At 40.7% G+C, this 24,446-nt stretch overlaps 1 protein-coding gene across 1 annotated transcript in view; it reads left to right on the plus strand.

The window, feature by feature from the left end:
- The window catches only part of TESK2 (testis associated actin remodelling kinase 2), a 129,108-nt gene that overhangs the window by 87,044 nt on the left and 17,618 nt on the right, over window positions 1–24,446 (plus strand). Inside the window, exon 4 of the mRNA XM_082833903.1 lies at window positions 4,284–4,332. Coding sequence (XP_082690029.1) covers window positions 4,284–4,332 — 49 coding nt within the window. The remainder of the gene's footprint in view (window positions 1–4,283; window positions 4,333–24,446) is intronic.

Raw genomic sequence — 24,446 nt, forward strand, 5'->3', positions numbered from 1 at the left:
AGATTCTTAACCACTACACCACCAAGGAAGTCCCTAGAAACAGCTATTTATGCATACAATTTAACCACATTCTGCAAAACACCTACTTAACCTTTTATTACAATTGCTTTCCAACAGAATTACCCCTAGAATGAAAATTCTGTGAGAGAAGGGACTTTGTTTTATTCACTGTCCTGTCCCTAATGCCTTACAAATAGTGGCCGTTCAATAAATAGTTGTTGAATAAATGAATGGAATACTGACTGTCATTAATTCCAGTGATTGGGGAGTTGTACAAACACTTAGAGAACAGTGACCTATTTTTAAGATACCTCTACAGTAAAGAAGATGTGGTATACATACACAATGGAATATTACTCAGCGGTAAAAAAGAATGAAATAAAGCCATTTGCAGCAACATGGATGGACCTAGAGATTATCATACTAAATGAAGACAGAGAAATACAAATGTCATATGATATCGCTTATATGTGGAATGTGAAAAAAAATGATACAAATGAACTTATATACAAAAATAGAAATAGACCCACAGACATAGAAAATAATCTTATGATTACCAAAAGAGAAGGGTGTGGGGGAAGGAGTTTGGGATTAATATATACACACTACTAAATATAAAATATAAAACCAAGAAGGACCTACTATATGGTACAGGGAACTATACTCAGTATTTTGTAATAAACTCTAAGGGAAATGAATCTGAAAAAGTATATGTATATGTATGAATCACTTTACTGTACATCTGAAAGTAATACAACATTGTAAATCAGCTGTACTTCAATAAAAAAATTATTACCAAAAAAGTAAAATAAAATAAAATGTCTTTATTAAGAATAAAGAAGATGCCTCTACAATTGCATCTCCCCTAGATTGATTGTTTTCTCATTTATCTTGCCTGGATTTCCTTTGCTCTAGTACAGCTTCCTATCTTTTACCCAACTAGTTTGTGATGTTAACTGCAACTCTCAGATGCTCTATCTGCATAGCTTATAGACACTATACTGTGCTGGCCAGAAACATTCAGGAGTCCAGATTCAGTCTTCCAGCACTCTGTGTTACTTATGTTCATTATTCTTTAGACTTTTACCTGTCCCACATTCCTCCCCTCATTCTCTTCTGTATTAGATAGTTAGTTTCATAGTAAAGAAACTGACAGATGAATAAAGTTAAATGTCCCACTTTTACAAAGCAGGGGATGGAGGTAGGGACAAAGGATGGGGAATGGAGGGGAGAGTAGGCATACGTAGAAACCAGCTTCTGCCCAGCCACCTGTGACCAAATTGGATTCTTACCTGGTCCACTTCTAAGTTATAATTATGAAAATGGCTTACATTTTTTGAACTCTTACTATGTACCAGTCACTGTGCTATGAACTTACATTCATTATTTCATTCAGTCTTTCCAACAACCTTACGTTGTGGACACTATTATCCTATTTTACAGAGAGGGAAACTAATGCTTACCTAGTAAAGAGTGGAGGTGGGATTTGAACCCACACCATCTAATTTCAAAGCTCTTTTAACTACTCTGTTATTTCGCTCCCTATTTATTCCCAAGCCAGAAGTAAGTTTCAGCTAGTCATTGGAACGTGCATCCTATTTTCCGTACAACCTAGATATTTCCTTGGGTTCTTTCCTTTCTCAAGTCCCCACCGTGTCTCTGGATGCACTTAGAGAAAACCAGTGGTCCAGAAACCACCTCTTGGAGAAACTCTGAAATTTCCACATTAGTAATTTTGGTTGAAGCAGCATGTCTTTAAAACTCTGCTGTGATGTTACAGCGACCAGGCATTCTCCCTCACTTTCTTTTCACTCAACAATTATTTACTGAGTGAGCAAACTATTTGCTAGGCACTGTTAGGTGCTTGAGCACAGGGAAGAATATGACCTGGACTCTGCCTTCCTGGAACTTTATGGTCCTTTCCGGCACAGTAACTGCTGTGCCTTCACTCTTACTTTAGTCAGTCTCTTCCCTTTCCTTTGCCCTTCTAAACTAGAACTTACTGGGGACCTGTGGATATTGTTAATGAGACTTCCTTCTTGACAACCCAAGCCCCAAGTGTCACTGACTTTATGTCATTTATTTTCTTCTACTTTATAATCATCAGTCATAATAATTGATTTATGATTTTTATTTAAAAATTATTTTTATATATAAATGTAGCCTGTTGGTTGAAAAAACTTCAAATATGACATAAGTATGTGCACTAAAAAATAAAAATCACCCTTTTCTCCCTCAGTACCATTTATTATTAATGCTTCTAGACATTTTCTATTAATATACAAAATTTTTTTTTACACAAATGGGATTTTAAAGCTCGATGTTTTCATTTAATGGTATATTTTGGGTATGTTCTCATGTCAGTGCATAAAGTTTAATTCATTCTTTTTAATGCTATATAGTATTCCAATCTATGAATAAAGCCATAAATTTTAAAAATATTTATTTATTTTTGGCTGTGTTGGGTCTTCGTTGCTGCGCATGGGCTTTCTCTAGTTGGGGCAAGCAGGGGCTACTCTTTGTTGCAGTGCGCGGGCTTCTCATCGCTGTGGCTTCTCTTGCCGTGGAGCACAGGCTCTAGGCGTGTGGGCTTTAGTAGTTGTGGTGCGTGGGCTCAGAAGTTGTGGCCTGCAGGCTCTAGAGCACAGTCTCAGTAGTTGTGGAAACACGGGCTTAGCTGCTCCGCGGCATGTGAGATCTTCCTGGACCAGGGCTCAAACCCATGTCCCCTTCATTGGCAGGGGCATTCTTAAACACTGCGCCACCAGAGAAGCCCTATACCATAAATATTTAACAAGTTTTTATTGGTGGGTATTTAGATTCACATACACCGGTGAAGTAGATGTCCTTTTATGTGAATTTTTGCTCACCCAAATTGAGTATACTTGTAAGATAAATTCCTAGAGGTGGAATTGTTGGAGCAATTAAAATTTTTGCTAGATGTGATCAATTAATTACCCTTTGAAAAAGTTGGGCCAAGAGCTCAACAGTGTTTCATATCCCAGTTTCCTTACCTTCTGGACAACACTGAGCATTATCATTCTTTTTTTTTTTTTCGGCTGTGCCGCGCGGCTTACGGGATCCTAATTCCCTGACCAGGGACTCAGCCTAACCACTGGACCACCAGGGAATTCGCCAAGCATTATCATTCTTAATCTTTGTTCATTGATAGATTTAAAAGGTAGTATCTCCTGTTTTAGTGTACATCTCTCTAATTATGAGGGAATTAGAGTACATTTTGATATTATTAGCCCTTTATTATTTTTGTGTGAGTTACACATGTACCTTTTGCTTATTTTTCTACTGGGTTCTTTTTAAAATTACATATTTAGAAGAGTTCTTTTTATGTCAAGGAAGTTAGCCCTTTGTCACCCAGCCAATGCGGGTGCTCCCAACCCGTTTGTTGTTTGTAAATTACAGACCATCAGATTGGGTAGTTCAGCCTACTTACTTTCTAGGTGAGGAGGCTGAGCCCTATAGGGTTAGTGACCTTTCTGTGTGTGTGAGCACGTAGTCAGATAATGGCAGAGCTAAACCAGCACCAGGTTTCTTTGCTTCCAGTTTGGTGCTTGTTCCATTATACCATGCTGTTTTTAAAGGCTTACTCCCCTCCCTCTTCTACCATTGCTTTTTTTTTTTTGCTGTATGTGGGCCTCTCACTGTTGTGGCCTCTCCCGTTGCGGAGCACAGGCTCCGGACGCGCAGGATCAGTGGCCATGGCTCACGGGCCTAGCCGCTCTGCAGCATGTGGGATCTTCCCTGACCGGGGCACGAATCCGTGTCCCCTGCATCGGCAGGCGGACTCTCAACCACTGTGCCACCAGGGAAGTCCCTACCATTGCTTTTTACCACTAGGTCTTGCCGCAACCAGATGTTTCATGATAAACTTATAAAGTTACAGGAGTGCTATCAAGGTTTGTCATACAGCAGGGGTCCCCAAGCCACGGGCCGAGGACCAGCACCAGTCTGCGGCATGTTAGGAACCGCACAGCAGGAGGTGAATGGCAGGCGAGCAATCCAAGCTTCATCTGCCGCAGCCCAATGCTCCCCATTGCTCGCATTACCACCCGAACCATTCCTCCCCCACCCCACCCCACCCCACCCCCTTCCCAGGAAAATTGTCTTCCACGAAACCCATTCCTGGTGGCGAAAAGGTTGGGGACCGCTGTTATACAGGAACCCAGTAGACTTCACAGGTATTGGATTGTCTCGCATGTGCAACTACACTAGTTATGTTCATGTCCTTTTCATTTGTTTAAAAAAACATCTGTTTCGTTTTGTAGGTTCATGGGTGTGTGTGTACATCAAGGACAATTGCATGCACTCACAGAGGTAAGACTTCAATGAGCGTGTTGAAGTGACTTCTTTGCCTTAGTTTCAGCATGTATGGTTCCACTGTAATTGTTACTCGCATATGTACGCAAAATATGTGTGCATTTATGGTTATGCAAAAATGGCATGTTAACAATGTTTTCTTCTGTAGCCTGGGGACAATGGCCATATCTATTAATACTCTTGGATTCCCTAATAACACGTGGTGAGTTCTCGGGGAATGAGTGCTCAAATATTATATTGGTTCTTGCTGCCCAGATGACCCCCTCCTAAACTAAAGGATGGCATCACTTGGCTGCAAACTCTATCATGGCAACAAATTCCCAGACTACCCAGAAATTTGTGGTGTCCTGATCTAAAATTCCACTGCTGCTGCTCTAGTTTCCTGATTGAAGGAAACTACTCCTTGGAGAATTTACATCTTTATTCTCATTTCATTTTCAGCCTCTTACAGGCAGGTAAATATGTGGTAGTCATTACTCAGCCTCTGAGGACCAGAGAATCCTCTCTGGAACAAAGGCTTCCCAAATTCAGGTACTGGGTTACCAACTTCAGAATTTGCTTGGGTGCTTCTTAGAAGCACAGATTCCTGGAATACTCTAGGTTTAGTAGGTCTTCAGAGGGCCCATATGTATTCTTGAAAGCTCTTCAGATTATTCTAATGAGCATCTAGGTTTGAGAATCTATGTTCTAGAATGTTTTCACATTTCTCCTTGAGAAGTACCAAAACACAAAGTGAAGAAATTTAGGAAGGAAAATTGTTTAACAGAATTTGCAAGAGCATTGGTTTCCTGCTGGCTTGGTACCTGGTATTAATCGTTAATATCTTATCAAGGAGGGTCCCGTGTGCCTTACCCTATGTCTTTTTTCTCAATTACTGAGGATACCGGAATGTGAAGTGTGTGTAGCTATGTCCTGCCTCTTGTATGGAAGACCAAAGAAAGTGGGTTAGTGAGGTAGTGAAGAGCATGGGCTCTGTAGTATTGATTGCCTAGGTTTGAATCTCCCTGTGCTGCAGTGTTTTCACTTGTAAAACAGGAATAATGATAGTAGTACCTATCCCAGGGAATCTAGATAGGGAAGAGGACTATAGCTGGGCTCTAAAGTATTTGAATTTTAAAAGTCTGGGGTAAAAGGCAGATCGAAGAGTAGCTAGGGAGATAGGAAGAAAACCCAGGAGTGTGTTGGCCTGGAATGGAAAGGAAGGGGTTTCAAGGAGGAAGGAGTAATTATGTAATTGTGGCAAATAACTGTTGGTTAGATCATGACCTCACAGTGATATTGTGAGGATGAAATATAAAACGCTTATTTAACACAGTACCTGGCATGTAGTGATTGCTTAATACATTTTAACTATTACAGCTTTTATTAACAGTGACTAGTCCCTCCTGAACTCCTTGAATTGTCAATATTTTTCATTTGGTACTTAGTTCTGTACTACTGTTAATGTCATTAGATTTTTAAAAAATTTTACAAAGTATAACATAACAGAAAAGCACACATGAAAAGTGTGCATCTCACTAGGTTTTCACAAATGAACACACCCATAACCAGCATCCTGGATCAAGAAACATTTTCTGTGTATTTCTTTTCTCAGAAGTAAGTCTATAAATTCCTCAAAGACAAAACTCTGTCCTCTCAAGCCTTCTATCCACCAAAGCTCTGGCACTAATAAACTAATAAACACTTGTAAAAGTATTTGTTGCACTCTCTGTTTATATCACTGTTTACTGAAACGTGAGTTCATTGGAAGGGCTTGTGTGTTGGTTTTACTGACAAAGAAGAACCTGCTTTGAAATCTATGATCATGTCTCAAGTTTAAAAGTGGGTGTAGTAGAAATGGCAGAAATGTATGATCATAATGCAACATTCTTTTAGCCATGTTGCACTTAAATAATATTTTCTGTTGCTTATTAGCTTGTTTATAGCCATATACAACATACAGTAAGTGCTTTGTGAGTATATTTCCAGTATCATTAATGAGATATTGATATAGTTTATGATATTAACAATCTTTATTATGATGTTAATAGGCTGAAGGCCGTGAGGCCCAAATATCCAAATGTTCTTGCTTGTTTTCAGAAGGGGATCAGCAAAGGCCATCATGCCATAGATTTCTGGAGACTCCTAGGTTTAATTGCCTTATAATTTGACTTGACAGCACAGCTATTGGTTTCACTAAGGATCATAAAAATAAATTACTAATAACATCAAGCATACTGCTTGGAACTTGGATGATATTTAGTAAATATTTCTTGGTTGGCAGAATGCCTGCCCTCCACAGTAATGTGAGCACCATTCCTTATTTCTCTTAAAATAGTTTACCAATGATTACAGGAGACAAGCATAGCTCTTATTAATGCCTATAAAGTATTGATATTATTAAGAAGAATATTTCTCATATACAATGGTGATATAGACTTTTCTGGGCTTCAGCCATTTCCACAAGTCTTCATTGTAATTGTAGACATTAATTGAACTTGGAACAGTAAGACATTTAGGTGTGTTTTCTTTAAACTACCTATAGTAAGGATAGACTTCTAAGTTTTTAAGCAAATGAGTATTTGTTAAAGAGAAAGAAGTTGATAGAAGATCAGGTAGGGCTTCCCTGGTGGCGCAGTGGTTGAGAGTCCGCCTGCCGATGCAGGGGACACGGGTTCATGCCCTGGTCCGGGAAGATCCCACATGCCGCAGAGCGGCTGGGCCCGTGGGCCATGGCTGCTGAGCCTGCGTGTCCGGAGCCTGTGCTCCGCAACGGGAGAGGCCACAACAGTGATCAGGTAGAGGGACTTCCCTGGTGACGCAGTGGTTAAGAATCTGCCAGCCAACGCAGGGGACACGGGTTTGATCCCTGGTCTGGGCAGATACCACATGCCGCGGAGCAACTAAGCCCGTGTGTCACAACTACTGAGCCCGCGTGCCACAACTGAACCCCTGACACCTAGAGCCCATCTTCGCAACGAGAAGCCACCACAATGAGAAGCCCGTGTGCTGCAACAAAGAGTAGTCCCCGCTCACCACAACTAGAGAAACCATGTGCAGCAATGAGGACCCAAAGCAGCCAAAAATAAATAAATAAATAAATAAATGTTCCTTTAAAGAAAAAAAAAAGATTAGGTGTAGAACCTTTTGAGTTTAATAAGTTGAATTAAGAATCTAAAAGTGTGTCTTTGACTCAGAAGACCTAACCTTATCTTTCATTTGGTCACAAATATCAAGGAAGTGGAAATCTTTGGTTTTTAAAGACAGAAAATATAACCGTATGGTCAGTTAGCTATTGCTGTATAATATCCAGCCACAAAACCATGCAGCAGTAAACATTTATTTCTGATACCTCTGCAGGTTCAGCTAAGCTGAGCTGGGCCCAGTTGGGCAGTTCTGCTGCTCTCACTTTTGCTCACTCATGCATCTGCAGGTCAGCTGGTGGTCTGCTCTAGGCTGGGCTTTGTGGGGCACTTTGCTCCAGCTGTTTCTCATTCTCTTCTGGGACCAGTGGGCTAACCTGGACATGTCCTTTTTAAGATGAAACCAGAATAGCAAGAGTATGCTAGCCCATTTGCACAAGTGCTTTTCATGATTCTGCTTATGTTCAAGTTTGCTTGGCCAACATCCTGTTGGACAAAGCAAGTCACATGCCCGAGTCCGCACTGGGAGCATACTGCAAAGTTACATGTCAAAGGACAGTGATTCAGTAAGGGGTGAAGAATTGGAACCTTTGTTTGCAATTTCCCATACCCTATAAATATCCCAGTCAGCACATCATAATTATTTGTCTTTTCTACCCTACTTGAGGGTAAAGACTTGCTCTCATTTTAAAAATTATAACTACCAGTTACTAAACTCCCACTATGGGCTAAGTGCTATGCTTGGTATTTTATATATTACATATAATTCTCACAATTCTACAGTCCTATTTCCTCTGTTTTATAGATGAAAAAACTAAGGCTGAGAGAAATTAAATGATTTCCCCAAAGTAGGATTTAGATCCAGGTTCATCTGACTTCAAAGCCTGTACTGTTTCCATTACAACATGATGTCCTTAATTCACGTCTGTATTCTTCATAGTGCTGAGCACAGGTTCTTGTATGTGTAGCATGTGTAGTATTTGTAGAATTCGATTCTGACTAACTTTGTATATTTTGGGTTATTTGGGAAAGCTGTTTTCTGGTTACTGGATATATTAGAATGTATTTGGGTACAAGTAACAGAAAATAGTTAAATGGCCTTAAGCAACAAAAGGACATGTAAACTGGAATTCCAGCAGTTTATTAGGTTAGGGGTTGGTTTAATTCAACAGCTAAATAGATGTTATCCAGAGACACCCCCCTCCACCACCTCTTTCCATCTCTTTGTTCTGTGCTTACATTGTCAGCTTCACCCTAAGGTTGGCTGTCATTCATAAAAAGTGGCTGCCACCAACTTACATGCTATATGTTTTCTCTTCTATATTCAAGATGGGGGGGGCTGTCAAAGAAAGAGAGGAGAGAGAGATGCTTCCAGACAGATTATATGACATCTCATAATGTTTTTTTGTGCTTTTTGTTTTGTTTTTATTCTTGTTTTTTAGTTTGTTAAGAAAAGCACAAAGAGGGAAATATCCTCATAATCAAACAGTTTGGGGAGCCTCTTTGTGCAGAACCTCTTAGTGCCTAGAAGATTGGGAATTTGGGGGATGAATAGGGTATAAGATTATGGGGCAGGGGCCTCAAGTGACAATACTCTGGTCCAGGGAGTCAGCAAAAGAATTGCTTGGCGGGTAGGATGTTTGGGGGTCTTTCTTGCCATTTCTGCCATGGAGAAACTATTCTTTTTTCCACTGTAGCAATGAGAACCACTTAGCTATAAACAGAGCAATTGCTTGGCCTCTTTACAGCGAAGTTACCTCAGCCAGGTAGATACTTGGTACTGAAAGAAATGCTCTTCCCTCATGAAGGAATGGTCAGCCCTGCAGGTGGCTGAAGAGAATTTTTTAATTCACATAGCCCTCATCCTCTTCTCACTCACCATTTCCACCCCAACTCTACACCTTCTTTCTTAAAGAAGAGTTACTTTGGAAACTCCTTGTTTCTGTGGGTTGATATGTGTTGTTTCTGAGTCGGTTTCTGTCAGACTTGTAAGAAGCCTTATATAATCAGACAGCTTACAATGAAAGGAAACTCTGTGGGTTCAGTGACCAAACTCATGCATTATTTATAAAAATGAGCAGCCAGACCCCGATTCCAGTTTCTTGGTGTGCAGTGATATTGCCATTAGTTTTGCCTGCTGCTTTTCTTGCTTTTGTGTGACCCAGTACAGAGTATTCTCCTGGCCTTATTTACCTTGAGCCAAATGCAAAGTTGTCTGGTGCCTGCCTTGGGTTAACTTTGGCAGCATACCCATACCCTATCTTTCAAGCATGTGGCTGCTTTTCCTGTCCCTAATATATCTTTGCTTCAATTTGATATGCTACTACATGAGTAATCTTCATTAGGCATACTTTGATAATGTGATGCTTCTGTTTAAAAACTTCTGTTTAGCATTCTAGACTCTCTCTAATCGGATTTCAGAATTCAAATTGCTCCCTTTAGTTGGCTGGGTCTTTTTGCTGTCTTCTACACATGCTGGCCTTAGATATGCCTTCCAGGACCCTTGTCTCTCTTCTCCCTTCCACTTTCCAAGTTATGTCAAATCCCTCTAGTGGAACTCAGTCTCTTAAATAGGGTCTGTATAAGGCCCCGTGTGGCTGGGCCCATAGTATATATAAGAAAGCTGAATTAACTCCAGTGGAAAGAGCCAAAAGTCAAAAATAGTGTGAAATGTTACATCTCAAGTCCTTTCACAATTAGAAGTTTATTTCATTTATACTTGTAAAAATAGCTAAAGCATTCCTATTAATACATGTTGGCATCTTCTTTACTTTTGAAAAAAGTAGCTTTTGTTTAACTTCTTGGTTTGGTCATTTAGTAATAAAGAAATCTCTAAATAAATTGTGGTACATATTTTCTGCCCTTATTTTTAGTAACTCCCTAAGACATTTGAGAAATAAGAATTTGCGGTTGGCAGTTTAACCCACAAATAATAGAAGAGTTCATTTAGTTTACTTTGTTCTTAAAGAAGTTTTTCCCTGACTTGCTAGCTTGCCTCCAGCTCATTTAGTCATTCAAAAAAAAAAAAAAATTACTGGCTCTCACTATGTGTCCAGCACTATTCCAGGTACTGGGAATATAATAATGAACAAATAATGATCTCTACCCTCATGGAAATTACATTGTAATGAGCAGGGGGTGGGCAGAGGAGTTAGATTAAACAGGAAAACAAATTGTAATATATATGGTGTTTTGTGCTGTGGGGTTTGCAATTTTGAATATGTGATTAGGGGAAGTATCACAGAAGAGACAAAAATTAAGGAGGTAATGGAGCTAGCTATGTGAATATCTGGGGAAGGAGTGTTCTAGGCAGTGGGAACAGTAAGTGCGAAGACATAGAGGCAGAAATGCCTGGTGCTGAATGTGGTCGAAGAACTCCAAAGACGGTGATGTGGCCGCAGCAGAGAGAGTAAAAAAGAATAGTAGTAGATGAAGGTAAGAGAGGAAACATGGGCCAGAGCATGTAGTGTCTTACAGACCATTGTAAGAGTTTCAGCTTTTACTCAGGGTGAATTGAGAAGTCTTTGGAGGTTTTTGAGTAGAGTTGTGACATGATGTGACTTACCTTTTAACAGAATCTCCCTGGCTACTGTGTGGTGAATAGACTGAAAAGGAGGCAAGGTTGAAAGCAGGAAGACTAGTTAAGAGAGACTATTGCAACAGAGTCCATGCAATAAATAGAGACTATGCCAAAAAAAGTGAGAAATGATGGTAACTTGGACCAGAGTGGTGGCAGTGGATCTTGTGATTCTGGATCTATTTTGAAAGCAGAGAAAACAGGCTTTCCTGATGCATTCGGTGAGAGGTTTGAGAAGATGAAATAACTCAAGGATAGCCAAGGTTTTTGACCTGAGCATCTGGATAGAGTTGCTGTTAATGGAGATGGGGAAGACTACAGGAGATACAAGATGGGAAATGATCAAGAGGTCAGTTTTGAACAGGTTGAGTTTGAACCTGTTCAAGTTCAAGTTATCTCTAAGTGGAGATAACTTCATAGAGCATTGGGATTCCAGGGAGTACTCTGAATGATACCTTCCTTGTGCACATTCCTGTTTCTGTTTATCAGCTTTTTCACTAGAAAATATTTTATTGATTTAGAAGGAGGCGTTTTTCAACTGCTGTATTACTTCCCGAGTAATAATAATGAAAATCATTAAGTCATTTTTCTTATTTCAGTGTGCCAGGTCCTGCTAAGCCTCTCCCTTGGCGGTGGGGGTGGGGATAAATTAGCGTACAATCCCATGGAATATATACTATTTTCCCCATTTTACAGGTGAGAAATCTGAGGCTCAGAGAGAAATTAATTTATCTGAGGTCTCTTAGCTAAGTAGTGGAGCTAGGATTGAGTCAAGTTCCACCTGACTGTAATCCAGTTTACTCGACTTTAAGCTCCTTGATCCTGGCTATTTTGTTCACTGCTGAATCTTCAATGGAGAGAGGGTGGTCTCCCAATATACCTCTCACACATTCCTACTATTCAAGGGCATTTCAGCATTCCTACACCTGATACCTAATTACTGTCTGTACCTTCTGTGTTTACTTGCTCTTTATGTTGGTCTTTTCTTGTTATCATGGTCACCATTGCTTGCTTATATAGTAAATTCTTAGATCAGTGATTTCCAAAGTGAATCATAAGCTTTTCTTTCCTCAACGTGCTCATTTTAGCTCATTTCACCTTCTCATAGTAATTGCTTGTGTCTGTTTCCTACTCAACAAATAATTATTAAGCAGACACTTTGTGTCAACGGCCAGTTTAGGTGAACTTCAAAAAGGAGAAGTTGTTCTGTGAAGGGGCAGAAAAGTTGTTTAAAGCCTTCTGTAGTACTTGGCACAAGTAGCTACTTCATACATGTTTATTAAATGAATTACTAACTTGTAAAAGTATTAGTTGAGTGCTTAGCTTTTCTACAAATGATAGCTCTCTTTTCCTTCATCCCTGATCGCTCCCATTTTCTACATCTTCTCAGTCACCATGACCTGACCATTTTACCTCTTACTACCCTGAATGCATTTACCTTAGGCCAGTTCCTTCTGCCATTGCCGTCTCTTTCACCACAACCTTCTAAACTAGGTTCCCTGTCAGTTTTATTCCTCACCTTAAATCCATACTGTCCATATTGCGAGCCAGAGTGGTCCTTTTAAAATACAGATCTCTTTTTTAACCATCTTAGCAATTTTTAAGTGTACAATTCAATAGGTAGTATTAAATATGTTTTTATTGTTGTGCAACAGATTTCTGGATCTTCTTCATCTTGCAAAATTGAAACTCTATACTATTAAACAACTCCCCATTTCCCCCTTCCTCCAGTCCCTGGTAACCACTATTCTATTTTCTGTTTCTATGATTCTGACAATTCTAGGTACCTCAGAAAAGTGGAATCACACAGTATTTGTCTTTTTGTGACTGGCTTATTTTTCTTAGCTTAGTGTCCTAAACGTTCATCCATACTGTAACATGTGACAGGATTTCCATTCTTTTTAAGCCTGAATAATATTCCATTGTAAGTATATACATACTATATTTTACTTATCTATTCATCTGTCAATGGACATTTGGGTTGCTTTTACCTCTTGACTATTGTGAATGATACTGCTTTGAACATAGGTGTGCATATGTCTCTCTGAGACCCTGTTTTCAGTTTTTTTGCAAATATACCCAGAAGTGGAATTGCTGAATGATATAATAGTTCTATTTTTAATTTTTTGAGGAACCACCATACTGTTTTCCATAGCTATTATACCATTTTACAGTCCCACCAATAGTGCACAAGGGTTCTAATTTCTCCACATCCTTGTCAATACTTGCTATTTCCTGGGTTTTCTTTTTTTTAATAGTTGCATTCTAATGGGTGTGAGGTGATATCTCACTGTGGTTTTCATTTGCATTTCTCCATCTCTAATTTGTTGCAGAAACTATCCTTTCCCTTTGATACATGAGGGTGTATTTCTGGGCTTCTATTCTATTCCATTAGTCTATATGTCTGTCTTTTTGCCAACACCACAGTGTTTAATACAAATCTAATTTTGTTTTTCCCTGCATAAACCCTTCTATGGCTCCTCATTACCCTCAGGTTAAAGTCAAAACATCTAATCCTGGTACTCATTATCTCTGTGGCCTCACTGCTCATTCTTATCTGACCTGTTGGTTCTTGTCTCAGTTGTGCACTACAGCTGTACTGAACCTCTTTCTCTTTCAGTTCCACAAATGGGATGTGACCCTTTCCACCTTCAGGTCTCTGCACCAGCTCTTCCCTCTGCCTAGGACACAATCCTTCCATCTCCCAATGGTATGGCCAACTCCTATTTAACCTTCAGGACTCAGCTTAGATATTACTATCTCTGGGAGCCTTTTCTAGTCTCCCAAGATTAGTTAGGTACCCCTCCTACACGCTCCCATGATACAATAGTATTTATCATTGACTTTAATTCACTGTTTGCTTGTGTATGTAGTTTATAAATTCCTTGAAGGCAAGGACTGTTTTGTTTGCATTGACATCCACTGGGTCCTGTATAGTGCCTGACAATGATAGCTGCTTATATATATTTTTTAATACCATCTTTTAAAATTTTTAATTAATTAATTAAGTAATTTATTTGGGTTGTGCCAGGTTTAGTTGTGGCACGTGGGATCTTTGTTGCGGCATGCAGGATCTCTAGTTGTGGCATGTAGGATCTAGTTCCCTGACCAGGGATTGAACCTGGGCCCCCTGCATTGGGAGCACAGAGTCTTAACCACTGGGCCACCAGGGAAGTCCCTTATCATATTTGTTGATTGAATGAATAAATGAATAATCAGTGGCATTTTCTGGCTCAAAAGCATTCAGTGATTTCCTCGCTGATTACAGTATAGTTTTGTAACCTTAGGTGCTTACCAGAATTGCTTAGGAGCTTTTTAGAAAGTGCAGATGCCAGGACCTCACACAAGGCCTATTGAGTTAAAGTCTTGGGTGAGGCCCAGGCATCTGTTTTTAAAAATAAATTAATAAAGTGCCATAAGTTATTTTGATGCACAGCCAGTGTTAAAACATGGAACTCAGGATTAACTCTTAGCCTGATATTCGGTCCTCTGTGCTCTAGCATCATCCTGCCTTTTTTTCTTCTAGTTCTCCTCCTCTTTAACAAGTACTCTATAACTCAGGCAAACTGGGTTTAATGTGTTTACTAAACACTGTGTGTTTTCCTGCCTCTTTATTCATATTATTTCTTCAGCCCAGAATACACTCTTTGCTTTTATCCTATAGAAATCTTCCCTCCCTTCAAGACTTGGCTCAAAGTCCACTTATTCCTCCATAAAACCTTTCCTGATTCTTTCTCTGCCACTGCTAAACCTCCCTACCTCTCCCTTATGTAGTCAAAATGTTTCCCTCCATTGACCTTCTCTTACACTTTTTTTGGCACCTCTTTTTAAACATTTTGCCATATATTAAAGTTATTTTTGCTTTAGTTTCCCTGCACAAGTGTAAGCTCCTAGAATAGAGGAGAAACCCAGGCTTCAGGGTCAAAAGACTTGGGTACAAATCCAGGTTCCACCATTACTAGTTGAATAACCATAGACAAGTTATTTAAATCTCTGGGCTTGATTTCCTCATTCATAAGAAAAGGATGACAGGGCTTCCCTGGTGGCGCAGTGGTTAAGAATCTGCCCGCCAATGCAGGGGAAACGGGTTCGAGCCGTGCTCCAGGAACATCCCACCTGCCGCGGAGCAACTAAGCCCGTGCACCACAACTACTGAAGCCTGCGCACTCTAGAGTCTCTGCTCGGCAACAAGAGAAGCCTGCGCACTGCAACGAAGAGTAGCCCCTGCTCGCTGCAACTAGAGAAAGCCTGCGTGCAGCAACAAAGACCCAACACAGCCAAAAAATAATAATAAATAAATAAAAATAAATAAATTTATTAAAAGAAAATAAAGAAAAGGATGACAGAATGTTTCAAGATCTTGCAAAGTTCAAATGAGGTAACTGTGAAAGTGCTATGTAAAACCAGTTGCTGGCTATTATATAATGGCAGGGATAGTATCTTACTTATCTGTATGCTCCTAATCTCCCAGCAGTACCTTGTGTTTAGGACACTCATTTATAGACATTGGCTGAAGGATTGAATAGGGAGAAAGGAAGCAAACAACAAACATTTTATGTCATCTAAAAAGTGAAGTTCAGGTAAATTTTCCAATGCATTTTAGTACCTGTATGAATGGCTGGAACTCTTGCCTCATGAATGGAGTAATTTCTAAATGGCCTCTTATGTTGTTCAATTGTAAGGCCTCTTGCATAGTCATCCTTTTCCTCTGTAACTAATTTGCTCAACAATTTCTTTTCTACCCAGATTAGCTAGTCAATCAAACATACGTTTCTGGTACACCCAGAAGGAACAGAACCGAGCACTAACTTACAAATAAAACAACAGACATGGTACTTACCTGATAAGTCTTTAAGTCAACTAAGGTGTTTGGATAAGAAAATATTTCATTTTTTTAACCAATAATTTATTGTACTTGGCAGTATCAGGGACACTTTTTAAAAAAAATAACATTTTTCTGATTATAAAATCATAATACTTGTTAGAGAAATAGCTAATACATCTGGAATGTAAAGTTTTGAATGCATTTTCTTTTTTTCATCCTATGACAACCCTGTGAGATATAGCTATTATGATTGCTATTTTATATAAAAAGAAGCTAAGAATTAGATTAAATAATAACTGAAAAGCTGTTTTTCCATTTTTACCTACTTAACTCAATTTTCAAGTCTTAGTTAAAATTTTCACTTTACTGTAGTGGCTTTTCCCAATGATCTCCCTGCATCTAGATCGTTACTTAGATTATTATTCTTTTTGATAGCACTCTTTCCTTTTTCATTGTAGCACATTTCATAACATATAGATCTTCATTTATTTGAATGTTTGTTTATTGTCTCTCTCATATGTCAGTTCCAGTAGGACTGGGACCATGTTCTGTTTTGTTTACCACTAGCAATGAATAGGTAACAGGTCATTGAAGAGCTTGGGGTTGGTAGAAGAAATAGCAGGCTTCCTCAGGCACTGCCGTTTTATTAAGCTCAGGAAACTAAAGACCACATTCTTAGATGTTGGAAAGTTGGAGTATTGGTTAGAGGGCACCACAGTTAAGGAGGACAGTTGTGTTTAGTATGATTATTCTCTTCCCTAACTATTCTCTTCATAAAGCTAATATGGGTTACTTTGGCCCCTTGGCAAGGATGTTATAGAAGGACTTCAATTGTATGATGTGGAGCTTAGAATGGACTGCCTTTCAGATCTATCCCATCATATTATATTGTTATTCCATAACCTTGGGCATTATTTTCCTCATGAGTATGTACCTTTGAAAAAACTGTTGATCCATCCATGAGATTAGTAAGGACAATGTATATATGCTGATACTGACTAGCTTATCCTGTACATAAGGTCATAGAAATACTTTTCTGAGAATACCTAAAAGAAAAGGAGATATTCATGAAGATTAGGGAGGAGAAGAAGATTAAAAATTTGAGAGAAAGAGGCTGGATCATACAGGGCCTTATAGGCCATGGTGAGGATTTTGAATTTTGTTTTAAATACAGCAGGAAGCAGTTGAAGGATTTTAGACAGGAGAGTAGTAGGATACAATTTGCATTTTAAAATAGCACTCTGGCTGCTCTGGAGAATTGACTGTAGAGGGACGGAAGTGAGGGCAAGGAGACCAGTGAGGAGAAACGTATAGATTATATGAGAGATGTGGGTAGCTTGAACTGCGGTGGTATCTGTGAAGATTTTTAAAGATCTGTTTTAGAAATAGACAAGGTCTTGTACTTAGGTAAGAAAGAAGAGTGAGGAATCAAATGATGCCCATTTTCGGGCTTCCCTGGTGGCGCAGTGGTTTTAGAGTCCGCTTGCCGTTGCAGGGGACACGGGTTCGTGTCCCGGTCCGGGAAGATCCCACATGCTGCGGAGCAGCTAGGCCCGTGAGCCGTGGCCGCTGAGCCTGCGCGTCTGGAGCCTGTGCTCCGCAACGGGAGAAGCCACAACAGTGAGAGGCCCGCGTACTGCAAAAAAAAAAAAAAGATGCCCATTTTCTAGGTGGGTGGTTGTTTCATTTATTGAGATGTGGAAAACTTGGAGAGTGCTGCTGGAGAACTTCTTCAGCTGTGTGTGCATTACCTGGGATTTTTTTTTTTTTTTTTTTTTTTTGCTGTACGCGAGCTTCTCACTGTTGTGGCCTCTCCCGTTGCGGAGCACAGGCTCTGGACGCGCAGGCTCAGCGGCCACGGCTCACGGGCCTAGCTGCTACGCGGCATCTGGGATCCTCCCGGACCGGGGCACGAACCCGTGTCCCCTGCATCGGCAGGTGGACTCTCAACCACTGCGCCACCAGGGAAGCCCCCTTTTTTTTTTTTTTTAACATAACACTGTAATCGGCATAGTCTCTTCGCTACAGAAGACCAGACTCAGCATTTGAGCTTTTCAGGGATAACACATCACTACATCTTAAAGCCCTTCCTTGGGCAAGAGCTTTCTGGTCTAAGGTCTAAGGACTGAGGTAGCTGATGAGAGCTGATTCATGGAGAGTGTAGAAGGAATTTCTATATGTAGATAGATAGTTAGGGACACTTAATTTGTTCATTAATTCAATTAGTATTTATTGGGGCTTATTCTGCTAGACACTGATCTAGGAATGGCATTGAACCTCTTCTCAGTGAACTCAAGAAGTGCAGTTAATTGTGCGTTAGGACTTTCTGAATTTATTTGGAAAGGGTTTAGAATTCAGTGCTATGGTCATTCTCTGCCTTTAGTCATTTAGAAAAATGTTTTAGAATTTAGCATCCCTAGAACGCTTCTGAGTGACATGATATCCAGATCTGCTGCTTTGTTTGAATTGAGAGTTGGCCTTAGACCAGGATTGGCTGCTTCCCAGAGAGTCCAGTGGCTAATAGAGGAAAGATAATTTGGAACATGGTAAAATAAATCTAGACTTAACTTCACTCAAGATTAATCATCTGATTTTTCTCATTTACTCTCTCTCTCTCTCTCTCTTTTTTTTTTTTTGGCCATGCAGTATGTAGGATCTTAGTTCCCCAACCAGGAATCGAACCCATGCCCCCTGCAGTGGAACTGCAGAGTCCTAACCACTGGACCGCCAGGGAATTACAGAGGGCACATCATTCTGACACTTGAGATGGTCTGAAACCAAAGAAAAGGCTCTCTCTTTTTCCCTACAGCTGTAGATACTTATGTATACACCAGACCTCAAGTCTGTTTTCTCTGCAGTAGAACCAGAACTGGCTGAGTCCTCTGTTCCCACCCCTTCCTTCGATAACTCCAACTAGTCTTTGTGAATTTTTGTGAACTTGCGGGTAATTAGTTACCTATCTGACCCTTAGCCTTCAGAGGAGATTTCTGCCTGTACTTGGCGTGACTATTGGGTTGGGAAGTTGTCTTGCACATAGCAAATTGGAAACCTTTCCTCCCTTTCTACCCCCCTACCTACCGTTTGCCACTAGAAGATACCATTTGAGCTTATAGTTGCCTCTAACTTTTGCTTGACTTCTTCCTTACCCAGAGACCAAGTAGTGTGTTGATATGGGCAGAAGAGGTAGAAGAAATGATTAGCTTATTTGAGGACAGAGTCTCCTTTGATATAAATCACCTTAATTAGAAACTTAACCTCTTTTGGTTTCCATTTTCATTTTGTCCACTGTCAAGCCCTTACTCCTGAGATCTGCTAAGGGGAGGCAGGATGTGTTGTCTTCCTTAATAGATTGCTTTGTTCACTCTGAGCCCAATCACCAGGTGAATGTCAGAGGTTCCTGTCTGAAGCTGGAGGGTGTGGGGTTGTAGTAGATGTGGGGTAGCAAGCTGGAGGGAAGAATGCTTTTAAACATGACCTTAATAGCCATGTTGCTGGTAGAGGTATTATGGATTTGGGGATAGGAAAGCAAGCTGGATGGAGTAGTCAGGAGCCCTGGGCTGATCATAAATCATGTCTGGAACCATTGATTGCTAGTAGAGCTTTATGGGGCAAAGAAAATAGTCTTATTGTTATCTTAGTTCATTTCTTTGAGAAGATTTGTTTTACAGATTTATCTTTTAATGTTTATTTAAACAAATTTGATTTTGATTATGAGATGTTTGCTGTAAGAATTAAAAATCTGTGGGAAAAGCTTAGTCATTCCTTTTTTTTGTTTTTGTCTGTGTTGGGTCTTAGTTGGGGCACACAGGATCTTTGTTGCGGTATGCGGGGTCTTTCATTGTGGTATGCAGGGTCTTTAGTTGTGGTGCATGGGCTATCTAGTTGTGGCACGTGGGCTCAGTAGTTGTGGCGCGAGGACTTAGTTGTCCTTTGGCATGTGGGATCTTAGTTCCCCGACCAGGGATCGAACCTGTGTCCCCTGCATTGGAAGGTGGATTCTTAACCACTGGACCACCAGGGATGTCCCAGTCATACTTTTTTGAATCTTGTGGGTAAACAGTCATTTTGTTGTTTATAGTAGTTTATGTGCATAGAAAAACACTCTTACTACTTCAGGTGCGTTAAACAAACATGTTCTTTTTTTTTTTTTTTTGCGATACGCGGGCCTCTCACTGTTGTGGCCTCTCCCGTTGTGGAGCACAGGCTCCGGACGTGCAGGCTCAGCGGCCATGGCTCACGGGCCCAGCCGCTTCGTGGCACGTGGGATCTTCCCGGACCGGGGCACGAACCCGCGTCCCCTGCATCGGCAGGCGGACTCTCAACCACTGCGCCACCAGGGAAGCCCAACAAACATGTTCTTAAAGTGGTGAATGGGTTATGCTAAGTGTCTGTGAGAAGTGTGAGGAAAGAGGGGGCGATATCTTTATGGCCTCTTCTACTTGGCTTTCAGCTACTGATAAAAGAAATACCCTCTATAATTCTCAAAAGGAGATCTTAGATATATTTTTTAAGTCCATGTGATTCTGACCATTTTAAGGAATCTGCTGACAGAGTATCAAAGGATCCTCAAAATTTCATATTACCGAGTGGCCAAACGCACTGTTTTGTATTTTGCTTTAAATTCATTGCTACCATAGTATCTGCCATATAGTAAGCATTATTAAATGTTTGTTTTGCATGATATTTATCAGAAAATTCCTCTCAAAGCACATTTCTCTTTTTGATCTTAAGTTACATTAATGACAGAGTTGGGAGGGCTTCAAATAAAAGAGGGAACTTAAAATCTGCCTCTATTTATTTAAATGTACTTATTCATTTGTTAATTCAACAATTTATTGTTTGTGTCACTGGATACTGGGCTTACAAAGTTGAGAAAGATCTGGTCCCTGCCATCAAGGTTATAGTACAATATGATAAGCAATAGTAGAAATACATACAGGGGGCCAAAGTGGCACAAAGTATGGGATGGGGTATCAGGAAATGGTTTCCAAAATAAGAGACTCAAGCTGGGTTTAGAAGGATGAAAAAGAATTAGCAAAGCTGTGAAGGGGAAGAAGAGTATTCTGGGCAGTAAACATATATGAAGACAGAGAGAGTGAAACATTTAAATATTCTGAAACACATTTTGGGTTCCCTTTCTCTTTGAATCAGTCCATTACTACTGACTGTTTGAGTCAGGCAGGTCCCGGTGGACCTCCTGGAGTGGAGGCTGAACCGTGGCAAACTCAGGCCTTGGCAGATGTGTGGATGTGCACTTGTGGCTGTGGAACCTCGAGCTGAGAACAGGAGGCTCCTTTGGAGCATGAGCCTCCCACAGGGCGCTCTTGGGATGCCTGTCCTGGAATTACCCAGGGCAGTAACAAAGCTTTCTTTTCTTCTTTAAACCAAGCCAGCAGGATGGGATGTCTGCTAGCCTTTGTGTTTGGAGCCAACCAACAAATATACAGTGGCCAGCACAATGGCATTGTTGGGCTTCAGTGAAAACTAGGTCGGGGCCCAGGCCCTCCTCTGCAGAGGGCCCATCCAGAGAAGAGGTTTGACAAGCCACTGATTTGGCTATTTGGCATTGATGCTGGTTTCTGATGAGCTTCTGACTTACTTTTGGTATATAAGATTGTAGGATCTCTTCCCGTTGTTTCTCTCAACACATCTATTTGGAATCTCTGAGTTGCCTCTGACTCCTTTTCCTCAGTTCTCATGTCTACCATTCAGTTGCTAAATCCTTTAGATTCTACCTCTGCTTGTTCTAACTCTAGCCCACTTTTTCATACCTATGGTAGCATTCTAAGTCAGGCGTTTGGTCGTCTCTCATCTGGACTGATGCAGTACCCTTCAAACCTCCCTCTAGCTCCTCCTCTATCCTACTACCACCATGGGCTTTCTGAAATGTAGTTTTGGTCCTGTATTAGTTTCCTAGGGCTGCCATAACAAAGCACCACAATGTGAGTGGCTTATAAAGACAGAAATTTATTCCCTCATAGTTCTGAAAGCTAGAAGTCTGAAATCAAAGTGTTGGCAGGGTCTTTCTTTCTCTGAAGGCTCTAGGGGAAGATCCTGCCTTGCTTCTTCCTAGTCTCTCTTGGTGTTCCTTGGCTTACAGATGCATCACTCAAATCTTTGCCTCCATCGATACATGACATTTTCCTTGTATGTCTGTATCTCCTCTCCTCTTCTTGTTAAGATATTGGATTAAGGATCCACCTTACTCCAATAGGACCTCATCTTACTTGATTATATCTGCAAAGACCTTATTTTCAAATAAGGTCACATTCACAGGTACCAGGGGTTAGGAATTGGGCCTATCTTTTTGGGAGACATAGTTCAACACACAATAGATTATATTATACCTTTACCTATAAACCTTTAGTGGTCCCCATGATCTGCTAAATTAGCTATAGATGTTTCATTTTGGTGTTCCAGAACTTCTACACTAACAATAAATATAATAATAATAGCAATAATAACAACATTGAGAACTTCCTTGGACATTGTTCTGAGCATTTTATACATTAGTTCATTAAATCTTCATAATTCTATGGATTAGGTTCTATTATTATTCCCATTTTTTTTTTTGCGGTACGCGGGCCTCTCACTGTTGTGGCCTCTCCCGTTGCGGAGCACAGGCTCCGGACGCGCAGGCTCAGCGGCCATGGCTCACGGGCCCAGCCGCTCCGCGGCATGTGGGATCTTCCCAGACCGGGGCACGAACCCGTGTCCCCTGCATCGGCAGGCGGACTCTCAACCACTGCGCCACCAGGGAAGCCCTATTATTCCCATTTTATAGATGAATATTAAAGAGTAACCAACCCAGGGTCACACAACTAGTCAGAGGTGAGATTCAGTCCTAGGCAGTCTAACTCTGCAGTATGTGGGCTTCACCACTATAATTTACTGACCAACTTTACTTTTTAGCTTTATCCCTTCTCCCCTACTTATACTTTACGCAGGGAAAGAAAAACAAAAAGGAATGACTACTAATCTCTGCACTTTATCTTTGTGTTCCTTTTGCATAGAATGTCTTTTTTACTCCCAACCCTACATATGGGCTTCCAGGAAACAGAACTGAATCCTCAATGAGTGATTAGCCAGGCCTATGTGGGGGAAGGTATTCCAGGTAAAGGGACCAGCAATGTGCACAAACGTGCAAGTAAGCAGGGGTCAGACCCTTATAAGCAGGAGTGAAGGACTTTGTGTGCCATGCTAAGGATTGTGGATTTTATCCTAAGAGTAATAGGGCATCAGTGAATAATTTTAACAAGGGAGTGGCTTCAGGTTGGTATTTTAGAAGGTTAATCTTGGCTGTATTAAGGAAAATGGATTGGAATGAGAGCTAAGTCTGTTCAAGATGTAAGAAGGGGAAAAGAAGGGTAGTTAGAAAGCTAATGGCGTAACCAAGGGGAGGGATGAGGACGATTAGATATTGATAGTGGGGAGAATGAGTTGTGTACTGTCAGCTAAGCACTGTGCTAGACATACTTTGTATACCGTATCTCTTTTAATTATTCCCTGCCTTTGATTAAATACCAAATCATATTGGTTCTACCTCCGAGATATCTCCAGGTATTAACCTCCTTTCCATTCTTGCTGCCATTGTCTTTCTCAGGCATTTGTTACTTCTCACCTGGATGATTCCAGTAACCTTCTAACTGTTCTTCCAGCCTCAATTTTCTTTCTTTTTTTTTTTTGGTGGTACGCGGGCCTCTCACTGTTGTGGCTTCTCCTGTTGGGGAGCACAGGCTCCGGACACGCAGGCTCAGTGGCCATGGCTCACGGGCCCAGCCACTCTGCGGCATGTGGGATCTTCCTGGACCGGGGCACGAACCCGTGTCCCCTGCATCGGCAGGCGGACTCCCAACCACTGCGCCACCGGGGAAGCCCCCCAGCCTCAATTCTTGACCTTTCCATACAGTTTTTACATTACTGTTAGAATGATATTTCTGTGAAGCATGTCTGATCATTGTCCTGTATGAAAAAAAATTGTTAGTTGATTATATGTCATCTCTACTGGACTGTGAACTCGACTAGACTAGACTGTGAACTAAGGGCAGGGACTGGCCCCACTTAGTTTTATGTTTTTATGTAGTAGGTTTTCAGTGTTTGTGTAGGTGGATGGATAGAGAGATGAATGGGTCTACCTCAGGACAGCTGTGCTAATTAAGTGGCAGCAAATGATCTCTGTTAGTTGGATGGCAGCACATTTATCTGCCTTGGGTAAGTGCCTTAGCTCTAGGCTATTTGGGTAGATTCATCAAAAAGGTATAATAATTCTTACAGTTGATGTTTTCTTCAGAACCTCTCTGAATATGTCTTTGAACCACTGTTCATAGATGTTTGTTTGATTACAGATATCAGTATATTGATAATTCAAAGTTAAAAAAAAAAAAGGTAGCCGTTTGCCTTGTTCTTCTGACTGGTTATGATTGGGTGAGGTTATGATCAGAATCAGCAAGAATTGAGAACAGGAGCCCTGGGTGTAGTGAATGTTACTTCAGGGAGAGGTAAGTATTGCCTAGTCCTGCTCCAGAATATTCTTTGTATGGGCATGTTTATGTGTCTGTCTGTGTCTGAGTGGTACCATCAGAGCCTA

This window comes from Leucopleurus acutus, assembly GCF_964270905.1.
Source record: "Leucopleurus acutus genome assembly, chromosome: 2".
NCBI lineage: Eukaryota > Metazoa > Chordata > Mammalia > Artiodactyla > Delphinidae > Leucopleurus > Leucopleurus acutus.